The sequence below is a fragment of the Tauraco erythrolophus genome, chromosome 1 (genome assembly GCF_009769465.1).
Source record: "Tauraco erythrolophus isolate bTauEry1 chromosome 1, bTauEry1.pri, whole genome shotgun sequence".
NCBI lineage: Eukaryota > Metazoa > Chordata > Aves > Musophagiformes > Musophagidae > Tauraco > Tauraco erythrolophus.
Window position 1 is genome coordinate 13,255,491 of NC_141465.1, and position 23,032 is coordinate 13,278,522.

The 23,032-nt window shown below is 41.3% G+C and overlaps 2 protein-coding genes across 5 annotated transcripts in view; both read left to right on the forward strand.

Moving 5' to 3' along the window:
* Window positions 1–10,403, forward strand: part of PHLDB2 (pleckstrin homology like domain family B member 2) — a 60,099-nt gene extending 49,696 nt beyond the window's left edge. For all 4 annotated transcript variants that reach the window (XM_086627639.1, XM_086627556.1, XM_086627717.1 and 1 more), the window contains 6 exons: window positions 50–257; window positions 3,518–3,608; window positions 4,054–4,200; window positions 6,127–6,346; window positions 9,449–9,534; window positions 10,263–10,403. In XM_086627639.1, the coding sequence (XP_086483765.1) occupies window positions 50–257; window positions 3,518–3,608; window positions 4,054–4,200; window positions 6,127–6,346; window positions 9,449–9,534; window positions 10,263–10,403 (893 nt within the window). The remainder of the gene's footprint in view (window positions 1–49; window positions 258–3,517; window positions 3,609–4,053; window positions 4,201–6,126; window positions 6,347–9,448; window positions 9,535–10,262) is intronic.
* Window positions 10,404–13,606: 3,203 nt separating this feature from the next.
* ABHD10 (abhydrolase domain containing 10, depalmitoylase) lies at window positions 13,607–23,011 on the forward strand. The gene is made up of 5 exons (XM_086627903.1): window positions 13,607–13,700; window positions 18,969–19,152; window positions 19,950–20,061; window positions 20,985–21,122; window positions 22,172–23,011. Exons 1-5 carry the CDS (start codon window positions 13,607–13,609, stop codon window positions 22,511–22,513), a joined length of 870 nt encoding a protein of 289 aa, XP_086484029.1. The 3' UTR covers window positions 22,514–23,011.
* The last annotated feature ends 21 nt before the right edge of the window (window positions 23,012–23,032 follow it).

Consider the following 23,032-nt stretch of genomic DNA (forward strand, 5'->3'; position numbering starts at 1 on the left):
AGGTCACGAAATGTCCGTGTAAAGTATATGTTTCCTCCGTACTCTGTAGGGTATAACCATCAGCGTATCTGTGATAGCCAGAGGCAGAAGTCTCCCGAATTCTACAGCAGGACGGCATCCGAATCGAATGTGTATTTGAACAGTTTCCATTACCCAGATCGTAGCTACAAGGACCATGCCTTTGATACATTAAGCTTGGACAGTTCTGACAGTATGGAGACAAGCATATCAGCATGCTCACCAGATAACATTTCCAGGTAAATCATCTTTCTTTCTGATGTTATAATGGTCATAGGGTTATAACAAGAAAAGAGAATATGTACCTGTTGATGCTATGGTAACATCAATGCTGCTAAGTGGTTAAGAAAATAGAAGATCATTAGACAGGCATAATATTTAGTATTTGTGTAGCCCTTCATAATCAGGTTTAACTATCATCTCACCTGTTTACTTAAAGATGGAAAATAAAAATATGGAGAGGCTAAGTGATAATGTTTAAGGCCACAGAGAAATCAGTGTCAGTCCTGAACTGAAATTATGAAGTTGTCGATGCTCTTTTCCGAGTGGGTAATACCAGAGCTTCCTTCCCTGGTCACTACAGGGAAGGAATTTCCTGTGATAGGAAATTTCTCAAAGGCATCAGCTGGCAATGAAGTACACTTGTTCTGCAAGTCCAGCATGTTAACTTACTAGAGTCTTATGCCAAAACACTTAGGGCTCCTCCGTCTTTTTTTTGCCCTTTCCTCTCCCTTTTCTGGCTCAGTAAAAACAAAGAGATGACACTGAAAGGCTTAGAACCCTTGGCTGCTTTTCTCATCCTCAGAGGCTGTCAGCTCAGACATCACTGCTCAGATAAAAGGAACATCAACAATCTGTGCTGAAAGAAAAGTCCAGCTGAGTCTCAAAATCATGTGCAAACAATTTTCTTCTGACAGTCTGGTTTCAATGATAGGGCTTTCATTTCGGCTCACAGTCCTGCCCCAGCAGTTTCACAAGCATTAGTGGAGGCTGATAATGAAGTACAATGTTGTCATGGGATTAAGAATCCCTTGTGAACGCAAGGACAGCTTTTTTGGCTATCACGTTGTGTGTTTTATTCAGCATCTGTTTCCTGTAACAGGGTATCAGCCCACTGACTTCCTCTGTAGTCTTTATCACTGTAATGTTAAGGGTTTCAGAAAAATACCAGGGGCACTCATTCTGATGGCTGGGTTTTGGGGTTTTTTTGGCTGGTTGGTTGGTTTTGTTGTGTTTTTTTTTTTCAAGTAAAAACATTAGGACTCAGGTTTTGAGGATTTCTGTTTTAAGTAGATACACAGTTGGCAAGTTTCTGATAGCTGGAGACAGGCTGGGAATTAACTCTTCTCTCTGCAGTGATCTAACATGGCAGTCGTATGAAATCTGTCTCTCTTTGACTTGCTGCTCTGACCATTTTGGAGGAAGATGTCATATGTCTGAGCTACCTTGAGGCCATCTCGTAAGTGGAATCTCCAGCTCAGGGTGGGGGAGCCCTGATGGCTGTTGGGAGTCACTGGTGCTGTTTGCCCTTGTGACTCTTCTGCAGCTTCCAGCCAATGCCAGGACAAAAAAAACCCAAAACCAACCAAAACTAAAAAACAAAATCCAAACCCTAAACCAATCCAAAAATCAGAAAAAGACCCATTACAGTAGATCTTTCACTTTCTTACAAGGCAAACTTTGGTGAGGGAAGAAAAGAGCATGAGCTGGTTTTGTTGATAAAACTTGGAAAATAGGCAGTTCATTTTCCTTGATAAAACTTCCCTTAAGCAAAATCAATTCAAATTGGTTTAGATGGTGTTTGAGAATCTTTTCTAGCCATATCAGACTTCAAAGGAAAAGAAGTTACGATGCTTTTTTCTGACATATTTAAAATATTTAAGATATTTTACCTTGTGTAAGGTGAGAGACTTTTTTTTTGCTGGAAACACATAAAATGTGTCTGTGCTCAAAGTACAGAAGAAACAGAACAGCTGTAGTCATTCATCAACTCACCAAACACTAGTTGTTCCAAGGTTCATTAGCAAGTTATTTTGCGTGACCAAAGTTTCAGAGATTGTGATCTGCGATGCATTGTTTTCTGTGCGCACGATAAGCAAATCAAGGATGAAAGAATTTAACTAAGCTGATGTGTTCATCAGTTTAATACGGGAAAACCTACTGCAGTTAACTATTTTCCAGGTTGCTCAAATTACTTTTAATTTATGGCCCCAGATTCTTTTGGCCCATCAATGAAACATGCTTTGGCCAAACTGGGCTTAGGCATCTAAGTCAGCGGCCTCATTTTTTCCAGAGACAATAAGCGTTTAGAGTTCAGATAGATTTCAGATGGATTATACCTTTCCTGCAAGCTTGGGTTAAACAAAGCATGTTACTTTTATATTGTATTTTATCCTCTCATGAAAAATATTCCCAGTATCACACACAGAAATGTCTTCTGCAGACTGTCCCACTTCTGACGAAAATCGTGGTCTTACAGACATAAGTGCAAGAGGTGTGCTCAGAAAGCAAAGGACGTTGCTCTTACTTTTTTCTTTTCCTTGTCCAAGACACATACTTGGACTACTTCCATTCTACCTGTGTCCCTTCACAGGTGGTCTGTGTGCTATTGAGTAGCATGAACACATCTGCCATCTGGTGCCCACTTCCACTTGGGCAGTCAGACAGTGTTTTCAGTACAATCCCAAGTTGAGTTTCTCTCTGCCCTAAACATTCAAATCCATTCTATTTCCTCACTTTGTGCTTTAGTCTAATGGCATTATTAATGGTAATACAGTGATATTTAACATCAACTGTTGTTCTCGAACAGCATAAGATAAAAAATAAAACAGAGGGTGTGCCATGGAAATGCCACAGTTGAAACGGCTGAGATGTAAAGATAAAAAGAAATCGTATTAGAGAAAAGAAACAAAAGAAAAAGGGACAAGCAAAGGGGATAGCTCTGTTGTGCTGGGCCACGATCTAGCACTCTTCGTGATTACCCTTGTTTCTTTGGGTTGCTGCTTGCTTTAACTAGTAGATCCTTCCTGACGCTGTCACTGAATGGCCTTTATGCATACCTCTTAATCCTCCCTATTCTATTGAGCATTTTTTGATGATGATGAGCTCAGTGAGACACAAAACAGAGATAGTCTACAGCTCGAAAGACTGGTATGCTCAGATGGCTACTAATGCCAGCTCTGAGGATCAGTAGTGTGTTCTGTTAAGACATGGTAACCACCTCCATCCATATTCTGTTATCTGGGAGAAGATTACAGATCTTAGGGGATTGACAGGATGTGTTTTTAGGCACTTGAGTCTGCCTTTCTCACAACTCTACGTGGGGAACGTACACACTGAGAGTGTACCATATACTTTATACATCGCTTTTTGTTAGTGCCTATTGCACTGAATTGGATCAGAACAATATCAACTCCATTCTTAAACTGTCTAATATTGAACTGTAAAATGTCTTTAAATGCCAAGTATTCTTTTAAATAACTGATTATTTTTTGTGCAGTGCTAGCACTTCAAATGTTGCAAGAATAGAAGAGATGGAGAGACTTTTGAAACAAGCGCATGCTGAAAAGACTAGGCTGCTTGAGACCAGGGTAAGCATAATTTTATGAGTAAAACTAAGAGTGAACATGTTAGATAATATCCTCCTAAACGCAACATTGGACACCAAGTATTTTGCACCTAATACACACTTAAAAAATTGCCTCCACCCCCTTAGTTTGGACTAGTTTCACCCTCATACTTCATCTTTGAGTCTATATGCAATAGCTGCTATCTCAATGGGTGAGTTGATGGCAGAATCCCCTCAGAAGCTGGGCCAGCATTGCTCCTACACCTGCTAGGAGAGCTGCTGAAGAACCACCTTCATTTCTAGAGTGGTAGTATTTGCAATTCTGATTCCAATTCTCAGTCTGCTTTGCTGGATTTATATTTCTGCCTGCTTAAGAGGCAAAAAGGGATTTAGTCCTAGCTTAGAAATTACATTACCAACTATAGTTTCACATATAATTGAAGTTCTGCATGTGCTGTGATATTCAGGAACGGGAGATGGAAGCTAAAAAACGAGCTCTAGAAGAAGAGAAGCGCCGCAGAGAGCAACTAGAGAAAAGATTGGAAGAGGAAACTAGCCAGCGGCAAAAATTAATTGAAAAGGAAGTCAAAATACGTGAAAAACAAAGAGCACAGGTGAGATATGTTGACATGAAATGGTTTTAAGTGGAAGACTTCCCCTTGATATACAAAAGGGACTAAGTGTATTTCTGCCAATGATCAACAGAACTGTGTTCAGTTGAATAGATGGATTTAGTATTTCTGAGGTGTAACTGTGCTGCTAAAAGTGTTCGGGCTCTTGGAGCCTTAGACAGATGTCTGAGTATTCATTTAAAGTTAAATAATAGCATAGGTATCTATTTAGCATCTTACATCTAAAGTATAATTATTAATCCTCTAAGGTTTGTTACTGAATATGGGCAAAGCAGAATTTTTTAGCCTGAACAACAGAAATTTGTGAGTGTGTTAATTTTATAAACCATTGGTGCTTTTACTTTCTTTTGATACATAAAATATCTTGGAATGCAAATTGTTGCTTGCAGTTATTTGACTGAAAAAAAAGATGAAGCTTTTCTAGCTCCACATCTGCTGTAGAGAGGAAATGGTGTTTTTTTTTTAAAGTTAATGGGACTATACAATATGAGAAACATTATTTAATAAAAACAGAGTTACCTCCTACATCTTCTTGCCTCTTGTTAGAATTTAGAGGTATCTTGAGCTTCCTATCAGTTACTGCTAGTTGGCAGACTTGGCAGAGAGGCTGAAGACTGGACTGGCAGGAAGACAAAATGTATCTGTCAAAAATACGATTTTTTTTCTGTCTTTTTTCTTTCCTTTGTGCAGTGAGACCCAATTTTTAATTTCTTTTCAGCACTTCCTGACACTTAGAAATGTAAACTAGGCAAGGAACTTCCCCTTTGCACTTGCCAAAGCTGGTGCCAGCTCGTATCATACAGGACTGCATAATTTTAGAAGGGTGCTAAGAGCTCTTGCAGGCAACACGCTCCCGTTGCGGCAAGAGGTTCTTGAGAATGCAGTGAAGGAAAGTCCCTCTGGTTTGTGACTCACAGTGGGATTTAACAGGCTAACTTTAGGCATGGAACAGGGGCAGATGAGATTCTCCAGGTCACTGACTTCCCTGGAGTCAGGGGAGAGAGATGCTCCTTTCATAGGTCATTCAAACACCTCAGCTCACCTTCTGTTCTGAATCGCCCGTGCTGTAGCCTCTGTCTGCCTTGACTGAGCAGAAGCCTTGGGAGACTTGTCTTCTGCGTTTAAAATGGGGGGTGGTAGTTCTGCATAGACCCTTCAGGCACAGAAAACAAGCATATTCCCTCAGCTGGCAGAGGTCCCAAATCACTACCTCCTCCTGCTTGTTCTCCGAATGGATACTGTCCAGGCTTGATGCAGAGTCTTGAACTTCAATCGAGAATGAGGCACCGTTTCCTGCGCTGCTTTGCTGCCTCTTGCAGAGGGGTGCGCTTCCGCTCTCCATTCCGTATTCCCCACTGGGAACTAGAAACCACATTTAATCAGTCCAGAAGAAAATAATTATATTTTGTTCACATCAATCTCTGTGAAACTAACTAGTGATTACAGTTCACTCTCATTATTAATTTTTCCTGTGATAGCATGTTATTATTTATATCCTACCTCGCATGAAAATACCTGTAGCAGTAAAATATTAGTGCGTGAGATGTGTAGTGAGGATCTAGCCCAGAGAAATAAAGGGTTTGCTTAACATCATGCAAATGAAGTTCTTACACTTCATTTAAAGCAGCAGCACACCTTTACATTCAATTAATGTTTTAATTCTACAACAACTTTTCTATGCTGTGGCCCCTGTTTTACCAGCTTATCAACTGATGGCTTAAAGAAACTCCTATGCTCTCTTCTGGCTTTTATAAAGTTATCCAACACTTTGTGAAGTTACAAGTTCTAAGGATTTTTCTCTTAAATAAAATAATGGGCAGTTTGCAGTTTTGTCCATGCAGCAGAAAGAGTGAAGGAGAAGTTAAGGCTTCTGTCAAAAATAACACAATTTTATTTTCTTTACTGTAGGCTCGTCCCTTGACTCGCTATTTGCCCATTAGAAAGGAAGACTTTGACCTACGAAGTCACATCGAAACAGCTGGTCACAACATAGAGACTTGTTACCATGTCTCCCTCACGGAGAAGACCTGCCGAGGCTTTCTGATTAAAATGGGAGGAAAAATTAAAACATGGAAAAAACGATGGTTTGTTTTTGACAGAAACAAGAGAACTTTTACTTATTATGCAGGTAGGTTGCAGGATCACTACTAGGACACATGCATCCCTCTATTTTCCTATCAGCCTTAGCTGAGTTATGAACATGAAGGGAGTCCTAAATGAAACACTTCCATTTCGTCAGGTGTTTTACATGTACACTTAGAGCTCGTGCAGTCCCTTCTCTATAGTGTTCAGTCCTAATGCCAGGTAAGGCAGAAATGAGCATAACAGACCAAGGGAGAGATATGGATAAGCAAGAGGAAAAAATGGAAGATCATCAGGCTCCTAGTACACAAAATAATGGCTCCACATACTTTATTTTTAAATATTACATACTTCCCCAAAGACAGAATGATTTCTTGTAAGCTTCATACAAGAATATAATTTATTACACTTACCATGAAAATTAAATTGAATGCTTCCGCAGTCCCGTTGCTTGATGTGCTGAAAAGTCTTTCAGGAAATTAAATATACAGGAGTAGACTTTTCCAGTTTGCCATATTTTGAGAGTCTACGGAATTTTAAATGAACGTGCAATACTCTAAAGAGGCTTCTGTACAATAAGTTGTGTTATCTGGAGCCATTATAAGCATTATGTTAGTCATCTTAGGGTAACCCCAGATATTTGGAATTTAAGAACAGGTATGCCTCTCCAATTGCTGCTCAAATCTACATATGGTTTGACTTCGAAGTTTCAGAGGAAGCCAGAAAAATGACTTTGTGTTCTGAATATTTGTTGTTAGGAGAGGCCCAGGCAGGGGCATATGTAGGATGGTTATTGCAGAGAAGCAGAAGAACCATTGAGTACAAAAACCACCCAAACAATTCCATTTCATTTCATGACGTTTCTGCTTTCCAACAACTGATAAGGAACTTAAAATTGATGGTAGGGTTATGCATTGCTCAGTCCATCTTTTTTAAAATATGTATTTGAATTCATTACATTCATTCATTACATACCCACTGAATATTTCTTACTAGTTGCAGTAATATTATGAAGAACGTGACAAATTTTTTTAAATCTTGTTCTTACCATTTGGTTTATTGGTTAGGAAGGCCTGTAACATCCAGTAGTGTCCCCAGCTGGTACTGATTTTTTTTTTTTTTAGTAGTCATGTTAATAGTTAAGAGTTTTGGTTTTGAGTGCAGTACAGTTGCCATAATATAATTTCAATTACCAATGAAAACTTTTCATAATGTCTCGAGGACTCCAGCTAACAAACGTAGCTTCATGAGAATTCTGTACCAGCTGCGCAAAAACGCAGCTGCTTGTATGAGTGAGGATCCATCTAGATCTTTAAATATATAGTAGACTTCCAAAATAAGTATTGATGCTGCAAATTCAGAGTAATTGAACTCTGACTATACTAGTATATTGTTTTAGTTCTGCAAGTGTACTGAACAAAGAACTGACCCTAAAGTCTGACCATTTAGTGCAGCGACTGAAGCATCTGCACTTTCTGACCTGAAGCACACAGGGAACTCTGTAAACACCGTTGGGATGGGAGCTTGTGGGTACCCGAAATGCTCTTGTAACCAAGACCCCAGGTGGGGCTCGAAAGGAGAGCGGATCACGGTTTGTTTGTACTGTGTAGACAGTACATGTTGTATAGGATTGCATTTAGCTTCCTATAAGGTGTGCTATTATGTCGTAATCTTATACCTCAGTACTTCTACTTGTCCCCTGGGGGCTGGCAGGGAGATTCCCAATGCTGTATCGTTTGGTTTCTGGGATTTCTTTTTGCCATCGTATGAAGCTTTCGAAACTGCCTGCAGCTACCGACAGGATGTAAGCTGAGTTTTGTGGGTGTTTAAAATGACAGCAGAATCTCTCATGGGACTGACAAAGATGTTCTGCATGACTGACCAGCGTTAAGGTGATACTAACTTGGGCTCAGAAGGCATTATATTCCCCTAATACAGAAGCACTGGGAGTGGAAGAAGTTTGCTCTGCAGTCTCACATGCAGTTGTGGTGCTTCTTAACACTCTCTGGGACTATTTAACAATTTCTCTTCCTTTGCAGGACAACAGAGGGTACTGTAGATGCTTATGTGCCCTGTTCCTTTTTCTTGTGAAACATTATAGTTGTGACTGTTAAGATGTTAAGTTCGCAGTCTGTATCCTCTTTGCCCTAATGATTCCCTAGCTAATGCTGGGACAGAAGGCAATTTCAGATGTCTGAAATAGTTTGGAATTGACCCCCAGCAAGCGTCTGCTTCTTTCCATTGCCTATAAAGGGGGATTGTCAGCTGTGTCTCCACTGTAGATATCAAAACTTAAGTGAGAGGACTCCCACCCTGTACTTCAGCTTTGCTGCAGTGGGATATTGGTACCAGAAATGCAGTATCACTGGATAGCAGTGTTCTTACCTCCGGTGCTCTGAAGCAAATGAGTTCCCTTTCACAACAGGGGCAAACTGCGTCTAATTAATTTGGCTTTTACCTTGGGTGTCAGAGCAGGAGAGTGCAAACAGGCAGTTATGATACTGCAGCTGGTGCCCAGGAACTTTAAACCTCCTGTCAATTTTTCCGTGTGCCAGAGCTCGTAGAAATTTGCCTACAATCTGCTAACCTTACATTTGAATAATAAATATTAGCTTGAGGCTTGAGGGAGATTATTATAAATGGGAAGAAGCATTTTTCTAACAAGTACAAGCACAAATGATGTTCTAATATAAAGCTTTTGCTATCAAATTGTATTTCAAATTTGCTTACCATAAGTTTCCCTTTGAAGGCAAACTGTAGGTCTTAGCCTGCGAGTTATGTGGAGTCTGGCTGGCTTTCATGGAATTGGAAGATTGGCTGTATCTCAGAGACTCTGTCCTTCTGCCGGCTAATACCAGCCCTAATGCTCAGACACAATGAAGGGAGTGACTTGGAAACAGATGAGGAAATTGCAAAAGCTTTATTTACTTGGAAACCAGGAGCAAAAGAAAACATATTGGAAGTAGGAAAGGCATCTCTCAGCAAAACCGATGAACTAGTAAGAAAGGTTGAAGATTTCTGTGGGATTTCACAAGCAGAAGTGTTAATCTAGTTACTTATCAGCTGAACATATATGGAAATGTCAATTAAGCTTTTGCTTCTTGAGGTACTTTTCGGTTCTCAAGTAATTCTTTCTTTCCCATTTCAGACAAACACGAAACTAAATTAAAAGGTGTAATATATTTTCAAGCTATTGAAGAAGTCTATTACGATCATCTGAAGAACGCATATAAGGTGAACTTTGTTATTGTTGTTCTAACTATCATATAGCAGTACTCAAAGTATGGTAGGTGCTGTAAAGCCAAAGGGAGAGCTGATGTTGTTAGAAAAAAAAGAAACAAAAACCTGGAGTGGAGGAAAAGGAAGATGAAGCCAGCTGAGTGATTAGGACTGTGGGGTTTTTTTTATACTGATGGGATCAGACATAAGAGGGCCTACACGCCAAGTGGGATTTGCTGCAAGTAACTCCTTAGTCAAGTGGCAAGACCACTGAAATTGGTGGCTTTGGCAAGTCAAGGGATGGCTGTAGCATCTGTCACAAGGAGGGAGTTAACTGATGCTGGCAGCTCATGACAGCCCCTGCCTCTCTGTAATTTAAATGAGCTGTGAACAAGCTGAATTTATCCTTGGCATGTGGATTTGTGAAAGCCAAGGTGGTTTTGACCACTGGGCAGAGTGGGAGAGTTAGTTATTTGGGCACAAAACAACGGTTTGGAGCCCTGCACTACCGTGTAGTGGAAATGTGTCTAGCAGAAATGTGTTGTGAAAAGTGTTTACGGTGGATACAAACACTTTAAACACATCTCTGCTTCCAGTGCTGCAATGTAGGGTGCAGCAGTACACCATGTTGCATTTTGTCTTTCTCCTTAACCCCATCATAAATCTCCCTGTAAGTAATTTCACTTCTGGTACCAACAAATGGCTTTTACTCTTTTGCTATACTTCCTTCTGCTTTATTTTAGAGTCCCAACCCGTTGCTCACTTTCAGCGTTAAAACACATGACCGGATATACTATATGGTTGCTCCTTCGCCAGAAGCCATGAGGATATGGATGGATGTTATTGTTACGGGCGCAGAAGGCTACACTCACTTCATGTTATAACACAAGGGGGCAACAGGGCATACTGCAATAACGTAACATATGAAGTTAGCCATACGAAGTGAAATCTGAAAAGCCAGTGAACACTCTGAAATGTCCTCCTTATGAAGTGCACCCGAAACCTCAGAATGAGAGGGGTTGACAAATGCATTGAAAAGGGGGGGCTCGTTACTTGTTTTAGTTGATCTGTACAGGAATGAAAGAGCTAGAGCTGTAGAGAGAATCGTAGAGCTCCGGAATGGATAATCGGGCAATTTAAATTACAGCATCTTGATTCAATGATAATTTCCTACAAATTCTCATACACGGAGAATGTCTTTATAAACTCATACTAAACAGTTTACAAGTATGTGTGTTCTCATCAGTATGCAAAAATTCTAGTCATGGAACAAAAGGTGTAATAAGCATATATTTTAATATGCAGCATTTGACATTTATAGATGATTAGGTGACTTTTTAAAACTTTTAGTCAAGCATTTTGTAAAAATATAAACAAAAAAGCTACCCTAAGGTACACACGGTTCCTGCCTTAGTAGTTAAGTATCACAACAGAGCCAAAGAGTTATACAATTCCCTTACCATAATGTTTTAAAATTGTTAGTTGCACCTAACTTTCTGTAAGGGGACAGTGCCAAAACTCTTAATGACTTTTAATGTAATTAAACTGTTACGATATTCAGGGTGTTCAAACACCCAGTGACACCAACTGTACATTTAAAGTCTGCATCTGTGGAGCTCAACAAAAAAAAAAAAGAAGGATAGCTTTATGAAGATGCATTTTTCCACAAGGATATGAAACGGAAACACATGTATTAACTTCCTCATAAGGAGGGGATTTTTTAGTCTTCCCTGTTGAATAGAATGAGCTGATTCTAGACCCCACAGCAATTTTCTTTTATGTAGTAAGGTCCCATCGTGGTTCTAACCCTACTCTGTGCCAAGTGAACGCTCTACTGAAACCTCTCAAACATTGGTCCCCCTTGAAGCCAGCATCAGATTCTCTACCTTTCCAAATTCTCTGGAGCCGAGGTTTTGGCCCTGGAGCTTTGTTTTGTTTTTTTTTTAAACACATATCTGCACAGAATAAAACTGTCAAATAGAATAGAAAGAGACATGCAAGTTCGAAGAGCTTACACTAATCAGTGTATGAATAAAAAACTCTGAAAATTTTAAGTAGCAGAGATTGAGATTCCTAAAACTACAAAAATACTGAGGGTGCAGTGGTCTCCCATTTTAAAATCACTTCCAAGTCCTTGAGTAATATTGCAAAAACATAAATTATTTAATTGAACCGAACTTCAAGAAAGTCTCTTAGAACATGACTTTAAAGAGTTTGTATTTCAGCAAACTTACATGCTATGTGGTTTGTGTAATAGAAGAAAGCACATTAGCCTTTTTTTCTTCTTGATGAAAAGTTAATGGCTTTTGATGGAACAAATAAAAAACTGAAAGCAGAACAGAAGTATGCTGGCAGAACATTTTTGTTATACTTTTTAAACCCTGTATCTGTAATGAAAGGGTTGAATTCTTTGTGGTAAACACAGGTGATATGGTTGCTCTACCATGACGAACATCAGTTTCGACTTGAGTCACAAAAGAAGGGACTGTTATTGCAAGATAATTGTTATCATCTGTGCAGATCACAGCTTGTAATCTAATGATTTAAAACACTATCCAAAATAAATTGCTTTGGTTTATATAATTATTATTTTTTCCCTGATGTATCTTGATTTTACTCCTAAGTATGGTTATAAAGGTTTTCTAATAATGATTTTTTGTATCCTGCATGATGCAATGAAGGCATTTCAATAAACATTTTTAAAAATACACTTGTTTTAAATATTCACTTGCTGCTTCATCTTGATACATTTCTGCTTCTCTTTTAAATAGCTGAATACAGTTGTGCGAGCAATTTTGTATTTCTTAGTAATGCTTAATCTAACCATTCCACATGTTTCCCCATAAAAGAGCTATGGAAAATAATCTTTCAGATGGCAGTGAAATTAGGAGCATAGTCTCTTTACTGCATGTGCATAGTATATTACCTTTCTGATTTTTTATGACCCTGTTTGAAAAATTTATCACCAGTCTTGGATATAGACAAATTTTTTCTTTAACTGCAAAACAGAAATTGCTGAAGTTTAAGGGTCTCCCGGTTTTCCCAATATTTGACTTAGACATGACTCAAATTGCAGGAAGCATTAGCTCATTGGAGAAGTGTGGTGAGTTTTGGAGTAGTGGACATCAAGACAATGCAAGCAAAGCATGCTGGTAGGAACTGTCTTTTACTATCAGTCTGCAAGCCCTCTGAGCTCACCCCTACAGGAGTCAAATACCTGTTTACACTGAAGGACCTCAAGCAACTGCAAACCGTGTAGGCTGTGTCTCAAAAACCTCAGCTGCTGTGTCCAGTGACCTACCTGCTGACACTGGCTGGGATGGTGCTTGCCTGGGAGAATACCTTTGCAGGCATTGACCTCTCTTGGCATTGTTTTCTTCCATTTTGTGTGGCCTGTATTATGAAAGGTACAGTGCATAAAGATCTGGAAGGAAAACCTTGTTTGAGCTACCATGTCTGTGCAAAGAAGGCCAAGTAAGGATGAGCAAAGAGGTATGACCTGGTTCAAAAGCCCCGTAGGCTGAGAAGTGTCCAAGCCCAGACCCTGCTGCAGCGGTGACCCAGGGAGGGGCAATGCCTTTTGGAACGTCCTTTCTGGCCATCCGTAAGGGAGAGGTAGTTACGTGCATTACGTTACACATATTATTACAAAATGTGTACCTTATAACAAGTTTATTCCCACGTACCCACAGCCGACCTGAAACGCGGCGCTTTCCTGACTGAACCTTACCAGCTTTGTCTGGTACAGGGACGCCTTCAAGGCCGGTCCCCTTTCCCGAATACACATGCACCTACGGAAGCGCTCATTAAGCGCTTTTCTTGACAAAACTTTGTTTTCTGGTTCACAAATAAGCACACAGCACCAATTACACTGACCACAGGCGGCAGCCGACCGCTCCGCTCCCAAACGGGACGCCCGGCCGCCTCGCGCCCCGATGAGGCAGCCGCGCATGCGCGCGCCGCTTCGCGCGCACGGCGGCGCCACGCCAGCCCGGGGAGGCGGGAGGCCGCGCGGCGCATGCGCCCGGCCCTCGCGCCACAGGCAGCGCGTGCGCAGCGAGGCGCCTACCCGCCGCGAGCGGTGGCCATGGCGGCGGCGGGCGCGCTGCGGGCCGGCAGCCGCCGTGCCTCGGCCGTGGTGGTATGGCTGTCGCCGCTGAGGGCGGCCCTGGGGCTCCCGGGTAAGGGAAGGGCCCCAGGGCACCTGTGCTGGCGCTCCGGCGCTGCTCCTCTGCCGCCAGCGCGGGAGCCCGCGGGAGAAGGATGTGTCAGTCAGTCAGAGGGGAGAGGATACGCGTCCGCGGCGGGTGTATGTGCCATCTGCAGTGGCCGCGGGGAGGGGCGTTTGCTGTCGGCAGAGCGCGGGGCGGGCAGCAGGAAGGGACACCCCGTCCTCTCCGTCAGCGCCATGTCTCGCTCGGGAGCGGCTCGGGAGCGGCCAGGGCGCGTACCCGGGGGTGGGGATGGGGCCGTTAAATGTGGCTCCTCTCCGAGGGACGGGCTTTCTGACAGACTTTTCCTCTGCTTCCGAGCCTGAGCGGGGTGGTTCGGCGTCTGTGCACGGGTGAGGGTATTGCGCAAACCTGTGCATGCCTGCAGAGCAGCTGCCTTCCCGCCTGTGTTTGGTTTGCCGTAGGCTCCTCCTGCAGCAGCTGCTGCTTCCTGAGAAGCTGGAAAGAAGAGCAGGCGGGCCAGTTCTCTTCCTCGGGTGTGAAATGTGCCTGTGTGTGAGGCTTCACCAGGCACCTGGGAAACTTTGCTGGCATCTACTTTTGAGGGAGGTGATTCTCTGCCCAGACACATAGTGCCCTTTCTTGCAGTTCCAGACTCAGTGCTTGTCTGACTTGTCGAGTTTATTTGTTGCCTTAAATTTGATAGACGGCTGCTCTTGATGAGGTGATGAACCTCATCTGAAGTTGCTCAATGTAGGAGTGAGTAAAACTTACTTGCTACTAAGGGTGCACGTTTTGTATCTGCATAAAAAACATGAATGCAGTGGATTTTTGTTGATTTTTTTTCTTTCTGTGCATTTAGAGTGATAGTGTGATCAGAATAGCTCGTTATCGAGTGTGCCATTAGATGCTCTGAGACTGGGCTAAGCAGCAGTTCTGTTGGCAGAACTGGTGGTTGCCTTACTCTTGTAGTGTAGGCGATTACATGAAATGAGGTGTGGACAATGTTGAATCCAGTATCTGCCAGAGCTGCATTTATCTCTGAACATCTGAGGAACTTGAAGGTGCACAAGTCCATGGGACCTGATGAGATCCATCCGCAGGTCCTAAAGGAACTGGCGGATGAAGTTGCCAAGCCACTGGCTATTGTATTTGAGAAGTCGTGGCGGTCTGGTGAGGTCCTCGATGACTGGAAGAGAGGGAACATAACCCCCATTTTTAAAAAGGGGAACAAGGAGGACCCGGGCAACTACAGGCCGGTCAGCCTCACTTCTGTGCCTGGCAAGGTCATGGAGCAGATTCTCCTGGGAACCATGCTAAGGCACATGGAGAGCAAGGAGGTGGTGGGTGACAGCCAACATGGCTTCACCAAAGGCAGATCGTGCCTGACCAACTTGGTGGCCTTTTATGATGGGGTGACAGCATCGGTGGACAAGGGTCGACCAATGGATATCATCTACCTGGACTTGTGCAAAGCTTTTGACACTGTCCCACACGACATTCTTCTCTCTAAACTAGAGAGGCATGGGTTTGATGGATGGACCACTCGGTGGATAAGGAATTGGCTCAATGGCCACACTCAGAGAGTAGTGGTCAACGGCTCAATGTCCAAGTGGAGACCGGTCACGAGTGGCGTCCCTCAGGGGTCCGTGTTGGGCCCGGCCCTCTTCAACATCTTTGTCGGTGACGTGGACAGTGGCATGGAGTGCACCCTCAGCAAGTTCGCCGATGACACCAAGCTGTGTGGTGCTGTGGACACGCTGGAAGGGAGGGATGCCATCCAGAGGGACCTCGACAGGCTGGAGAGGTGGGCCCGTACCAACCTCATGAAGTTTAACCAGGCCAAATGCAAGGTCCTACATCTGGGTCATGGCAATCCCAGGCTCAAATACAGACTGGGCGGAGAATGGATCGAGAGCAGCCCTGAGGAGAAGGACTTGGGAGTACTGGTGGACGAGAAGCTCAATATGAGCCGGCAATGTGCTCTTGCGGCCCAGAAGGCCAACCGCGTCCTGGGCTGCATCAAGAGGAGCGTGGCCAGCAGGTCGAGAGAGGTGATTCTTCCCCTCTACTCTGCCCTCGTGAGACCTCACCTGGAGTACTGCGTCCAGTTCTGGAGCCCCCAACATAAGAAGGACATGGACCAGTTGGAGAGGGTCCAGAGGAGGGCCACGAAGATGATAAGAGGGCTGGAGCACCTTTCCTATGAGGACAGGCTGAAAGAGTTGGGGCTGTTCAGCCTGGAGAAGAGGAGGCTCCGGGGTGACCTTATAGCGGTCTTCCAATACCTCAAGGGGGCCTACAGGAAAGATGGGGAGAGGCTATTCAGGAGGGCCAGTTGTGATAGGACAAGGGGTAATGGTTTTAAAATAGAGGGAGGTAGATTCAGATTGGATATTAGGAAAAAATTTTTTACCATGAGAGTTGTAGAACACTGGAACAGGTTGCCCAGAGAGGTGGTGGATGCTCCATCCCTGGAGACGTTCAAGGCCAGGTTGGATGAGGCCCTGAGCAACCTGATCTAGTTGGAGATATCCCTGTTCCTTGCAGGGGGGTTGGACTAGATGACCTTTGAAGGTCCCTTCCAGCCCTAACCATTCTATGATTCTATGATTCTATGATGTTGGCAGTGGATAGGTCACAGTGCTGGAGCATTCTGAAGGTGGTTTGGAGGATTTCTTCGGCTTTGACATGTAGCACTGGTCTCAATCACACTTTCTGTTGTTCATAACACAATTTTAGTTGCATGGTGATTCAGATATGAAGAGAATTCCATAGCATCGGGCAAGGATCCTGTGGGCTCCCTGTTGCTAGCTCCCTCTATCTCTAAGTACCACCTTGCACCCTTCAGAAGTGCTTCCCTGCTCTTACTGAGGTCTTTCACTGAAATCAGGAGGAGAAATTACTGCGTAGTTGCTCAGTTACTGATGTTTTTGTCTGTCTAAAGGGAAGTCTGAGAGCTTGACTCTAGTGAGCCTTGCGTTTTGGATTGGCTGGGGTGGTTGCTTTAGAGTTTTGTGTTAAGATTGCTGCTGGTGCAGTAACAGTAACTCATTAAATGTGGAATACTAGTTTGTGGAATAGCTTAGACAGTGGTTGTATCTTGTAGCTGCAGTTTAAACCATGCCTAGTGTCAAAATAGTTTGAGGGCACCTGCAGAGTGCTGCAGGATGGAAAACCAGTGTCTTCAGAGATGGTTGTCAGGGCTTAAGGGGGAGAGAAGTACTCCGAATTCTTTTTCTGTTGAATTTAGCACTTCCTGGCGTATCTCCTCTGTTACTGGCAGGTGAAGAAGTGTCTGACATAATTCATAGAGACACACACAAACCAAAAATCGTAGCATGGCTACATCTGAGTAAATATACCTTACTGTAGCATTTATTTCCCCTTTGTAATAATTGGTGTATCAATAGGATAAAGAACTGTCCCATAGTTTCAGGAAAGATTTAATGATTTTAATCTACAGTTCAAATGGTATAATTTCTGTTAGACTGCAGGAAGGTGCTGAATACTAGCTGCATCCTGTGTCTGTTATGTGTCTGCATTTACTCATGCACACGCAAGTTTAAAAAACAAACAAACAACACCTTGACTGTAATCTCTCTGATAGTGAGAAAACAGAACTCCAAGCTGCAGAACAGTTAAGTGGTGTGATACTGTCATAGCCAGTTTTTTCAGTATTTATCAAGTAGTTATACCACTGGGAAGCCTTGATGTATTTCTTGGGGTTGTGTAGGTTTTGTACCCCACTATAGATACAGTATTGAAGAACCAGTCATCTTCTAATCTAAGAATTAGGAGTATCAAAGTCTTAGGAGTCTCAACCAAGCTTTCAGTTTAACGTATTATCTTGCTGAGTGGGATCATAGAATGGATTAAGTCTCCATAACACCTCTCTATGAATCACTTGCCCTCACTCACAGTAGAGGTACAGTTAACTGCTAAACTTAGAAGAAATACTGTAGCAGCTGTTGAGATTCAGCATAGTTATTAATTACTTAGCATTTCCTTTGTTAATATTTTTTTCTTGTTTGAAACCAGCTCGGTTTTCTGGTGGTTATTTATGTGAATAACAGAGTCCAACCTAGTGTTTGCTTTCCCAATGTGTCTGGTTTGTTATCTCAAGCTAAAATAAAATAATTTAAGTTTATGCTGATAGGAATGCTTCTGTCATGTAATATGTTGCAGATCAATTTGACAGAAGTTGCACTAAACAGTCTTTCATTTTTTAAACATTTGAAAAATATTTAGGTTTGCAAAGTGCTGTTTCATTCTGGATAAACAGAACAATCTGAATACTGGAATAAAGTCATCTCTCCAGCAAACCATGTAATGGAATATCTGTGCCTCTTTTGCAGATGCATAAGAAAGTCCTAGCTTTACAGTGGTCAACTCTGTTTCTTCTTATGGAATATGTTTAATGGATTGCTCCATATTTACAGAAAAAGTAGCTTTATTTTGTTTTTTACCTTCTGTGATTTGTATATGAGAAAAAGACTGATGTTAAGATGGCATAGTGTTAAAATGAGTTGTTTTTTCAGTGTTCTTGGCAATAATCTTTGACTCAAGTAGAAGCAGCTGTTGATGATATCATGTTATTTATTTCATTTGGTTTTAAACAATGCTAATGTTGTTTTATGTTCATCATGTTGAAAAAGTTAGTTACAAGATTCTTTCTTAATTCCCGCTTTTGAACTTCCCCATTGTACATCTCCTTCATAGATCTTGTGCATCTGGGGTTTTGATGCAGATGCAGTTTTGTCCTTCAGTTTTAACTTTCATTAAAAAAAAAAATCATGTCACCTCATGTACATGTAAACTTACCATTGCACAGAGTACTTTAGTCTCAAAATTATATTTTTTGCAATTCAGTCTGGGGGAAAAAAAAAAAAGAAAAAGAAGAGGTTAAACTAAGCAGATGAAAAGTCTTACCAGTTCATGTGGAATAAGTAAATATATTCAAAATGGTATAAAACATGAGGACAAATGAAGTGTAGGAAATGTTTAACATTTGTCTTCAACCACTTCGCTAACAGTTGAACTTACATGGTTGGCATTTAATGATTTAAGAAAGAATCACAGTCAGCTTTCCCGGTCAGGTTGATCAATATTAGTCAGTCATTAAAGAACATAGGTGATATCTTTTAATTTTCTCTTGAGCCAAAGTATCTTATTTTCACATAATATGTCCATATTTCCCGAATCCTAGTTTTATTAAATACTAATATTTCTGCCAGGGTTATCATGATGAATGTACTAAATAGCTCTTTTTATTAGTTTGCAGGCTGAAATCATCTGTCAGCTTTCTTACTCGACCAGATCAACCAAATCTTGCTTATCATAAACTAAAAGGCAGGAATCCAGGGGTTATTTTCCTTCCAGGCTTGAATTCAAATATGAATGGTCAGAAAGCAACTGCCCTTGAAGATTTCTGCAACTCTCTAGGTCATGCCTTCATCAGGTACATTCAGAGCATTGTTCTTGAGAAAATGAAACTAGTATCATGGTTTGGGAGAAGGGTTTTTAACAAAATACCTGAACTTTGGTGTTTGGGTTGAAATGCGTGCTATGCAAAGAAGGATCTTTCTTCCATCTCAAATGTAGAATTTCTGTCTGCAGCAAGACTGGGGTAAATCAGGAGAATGTATTCCAAAAGTAATTCAGAAAATTATCTGATAAATTTCTGTAGTCTAGTCAGTGTTATGTGTTCCATTAAGGCTATAGGCACAAAAATGAAAAAGAAAGATATGGAGTTCTGATTTTTTTTAAGTTACCACTATAAGCATGCTTCTTAACTGCCAGATCTTATTAAGGTACCCAACGTCTTCTGTGGTTTTAGAAGAACATGCACATGCTTGGTGATGCTCTGCCTTGATAGACTAGATTGAATGCTGGGTTTCGTAAGTCCTCGTGTTTGGGTATAACATTTGAAAGAGAGTTAGTACATTTTTAAAATACCTTTAAAATTGAAGTATTTGGGGGTTCGTGTCTGTAAGGGAAATTATTTGTCTGGGAAATATCTTGGTAAATTTGGGTATTGCTATATCAAATGATAACGCCGCATCACTTAGTTGCATATGTTGCGTTTAAACTTCTTTTCATGTGATTTCTGGTGCTAGTAGTATGCAGGATCAAGTAAGAAAATATTCAGTGTGGTATCTTGTCCCCTGTTTAATTTGATTAAGCAGTACTGTTTAGTTAGCTTCTGTGTTGCTGTAGACAGTACTAGGACTTTCATTCTGATGGTTACTTTTTCAGATTTGATTATACAGGATGTGGAAGTTCAGGTGGTAAATTTGAGGAGTGTACAATTGGGAAGTGGAGAAAAGATGTTCTGTCTATACTGGATGGACTTACAGATGGACCACAGGTTGTATTTTGTTTTTAAATATAGAATGCTTTTTGTCCTCAAGGTAGAACATTAAATCAAAAATATGCCAGAATAGCTCTGGTCATCTTTTTAACTGCTTCTGTTTAACAACTGACACCTGCACACTTTCAAAGTGAATCATTTGAGAAGTCATATTCATAAGACCTCTTTTGCAAGGAGGTAGATCACAAAATCTTGGAAACATGGGTTGGCAGGACCTCCCGGAGATGGTTTATTAGAGCCTCCTGCTCAGAGCAGGGCTGTCATCGTGGGGAGTCTGAGAAAGCCTCATGGTGGAGGATCCACCTCACAGGGAACTGTTCCAGTGTGGCACAGCCCTCTTAATGAAAAAGTGTGTCACTGTCTCATGCTGATGTGTTAATTAAAGGATTTGCAGAAATGTTACAAGTTAAGCTACTCTATATAATAGCTTAAAAAAAATCAGCAGAAGCAGCATTTGACTTCTTCAGTTAATTTAGAAATGACTCTGAGAAACTTGAAATCTCCTGCAACCTGGAAATACCTAGTATTGCGTTTAAAACATTTTTCTATTGTGAATTACTTTTGTTGACCTCTTTCACTGCACTGAGCCTTTACTATGTGCATTTATTTTAAGAAGGAAACATCAAGTATGCATGTGATACTGAATTGTTTCAACTCTCATTTTGTTTGCAGTGTTTCAGTCTCAGACAGCAATAACCTGCCATGCCAAACAAAAAGAATAATAAAATACCAGATCTTGTGGTGCTTACTCAGGCAAAATTTCCACTGGAGGTGACAGCAGTTCTGCCTGGGTAAGGACAGCAGGATTATGCCCAAGGTTTAAGTAGTTAAACAAAATGAAAACTGATACTTTGTAAAAGAAGAAAAAAAATTATTAGCCATTTTCTGTAAAGTAATGTCTTGTTTTCTTTCTTTTTCAGATTCTGGTGGGCTCCAGCTTGGGTGGATGGCTGATGCTTCATGCTGCGATAGCACGCCCAGATAAAGTAGCTGCTCTAGTTGGAGTAGCTGTAGCAGCAGACCATCTCGTAACTACTTTTAAGAAGCTTCCCATTGAGGTAAATGTTGGTGGTTGGCTTTTGTGCAATCTGAAAATCTATCAGGCATTTAAGAAATTTTGTTGTTCAAACTGTACTTTTCCTGCGAGTCTTCTGGTAAGTTTTCTGTGTTTGTGGAGGAGGTAAGCTGAAAATCTACATTAATCTAAAAGTCTGCAAAATACCGTGCTTCTAGTATGAAGCTAATGTGAGTGCTGCCTAGGGTGTGTTTTGTTACTGTGGCGTATGGGATGTGAAGTCAGATCCCTGCTGTTGGGCAGTCCATTAGATTTCAGTGTTTCAGATTGGATCTTTGTGCTTTCACGGGTGGAGAAGTAGCTGCGAAAGTAGTTGAGGTGACATTGGACGAGTCCGACACAGGTTGTGTGTGTAGAAAGGGAATTCTTCATATTAGTGTGTTTGTGAAGACTAAGATTTAGGCAGAGGGAAGTATCTTTCTGAGTTGATTCCTTGATGATGATGTCCAGTCTTCAGGAAAGTAAATCAGGTGTTATAATATGACAAATAAATATGACAATAAATAACTCATACTTTAGAATAATTAAAATATTTTCCTGAAATTTTTTTTCTAAGTCACCTTATAGTGTCAGTATTATGACTAAGGTAAGATTCTGGAAATACAGTATTTAGACACAGCTATTATGGAAAAGACTGAAAAGTCTGATCACTGGAAAGTTCCTTTTTCCTAGGATTCTCCTCGTTTGAGTTCCAGTGAACTGACTGAAGCCAAAGAGACTTACTGTTCATGGTGGCTAGACATCTTTTTCTGATAGATTCTGGCTGAAAAACTGAATTTCATTGGTGAATCCTTACTAGATTAATTTGCAGGAGAGATGTGCAGAGCAGCTTTTGTGACATGGTAGGGGGTTGGTTTGGCTTCTCAGATGCAGGAAGGCGAATAGGAATATACCTTCTCTGCTAATAAAAATGAACAAAGTGAAATTTTACGCCTGGGAAAGTTTGACTGCATTTAGAACAGAAGTAAGATGAGACACTCTAAAGAACTCGTAACATCTCTCTTGTCTGTGCTTTGCTCTCTTTTTTCATAGGCACAAAAAGAAATAGAAGAAAAAGGTGAATGGAAGTTTCCAACAAAGCATAATGAGGAAGGATATTACTCCCTGACGTACAACTTTATCAGAGAAGCAGAAAATCACTGTCTGCTCAACAGTCCTATTCCCATAACATGTCCCGTGCGACTTATTCATGGCATGAAAGATGGTGACGTCCCTTGGCAGATCTCGATGCAAGTTGCTGATCGTGTTTTGAGCAAAGACGTGGATGTTATCCTCCGCAAAGTTGGCCAGCATCGAATGAGTGAGAGTGAGGATACAAAACTGCTTGTGAATACTGTTGATGATTTAATTGACAAGCTGTCAACACTAGCGTAAGCTGCAGAGTAGCATAAGTGCATGAACTCTGTACCTGACTCTTTTCCATGAGTAGCAGAAACCCTGTTCTTAACAAGAGAGTGCCAGGCCTGTGACTATCACCGTAGGAACTGAGCTGTATCTGCTGTTTCCTTACCTCCGTTTCATAAATACAGGTATTTTATCAATGCTGCATTTGCACAGACTGTCCAAAACCTGAAGGAGTGCTGCTGTTGTGTTCAGAACCTCTCCTTCACCACTTAAACGTTTTCTCGCAAGCTTCCTACACTTTTGTACTGAAAAGTTGATTTATTTTTGTTACTTTTGGCCTGTACAGTACAACTTTAATTTCCAATGTCTTTGACACCTTTTCAGTATTGTCCTGCTGTAACATTCCCGTATCTTATGTCTGAAACCATCTGTGCAAGGCAAAATACAACTTTAGTGTTTACTAAAATTACTGTTATTAGAAATAGTGACTAACATGAAGCATAATAAAGATATTTCAGATGAATTATTATATCGTGCTTAAGTACTGTT

What these genes read in the sequence shown, in the direction of transcription:
- ABHD10 (XM_086627903.1), top strand. Translation starts at nt 13,607, where the DNA reads ATGGCGGCGGCGGGCGCGCTGCGGGCCGGCAGCCGCCGTGCCTCGGCC. An exon ending in GGCGGCCCTGGGGCTCCCGG is followed by an intron (nt 13,701 to 18,968) that starts GTAAGGGAAGGG and finishes TCTTTTTATTAG; the next exon opens with TTTGCAGGCTGAAATCATCT. An exon ending in CTAGGTCATGCCTTCATCAG is followed by an intron (nt 19,153 to 19,949) that starts GTACATTCAGAG and finishes TTACTTTTTCAG; the next exon opens with ATTTGATTATACAGGATGTG.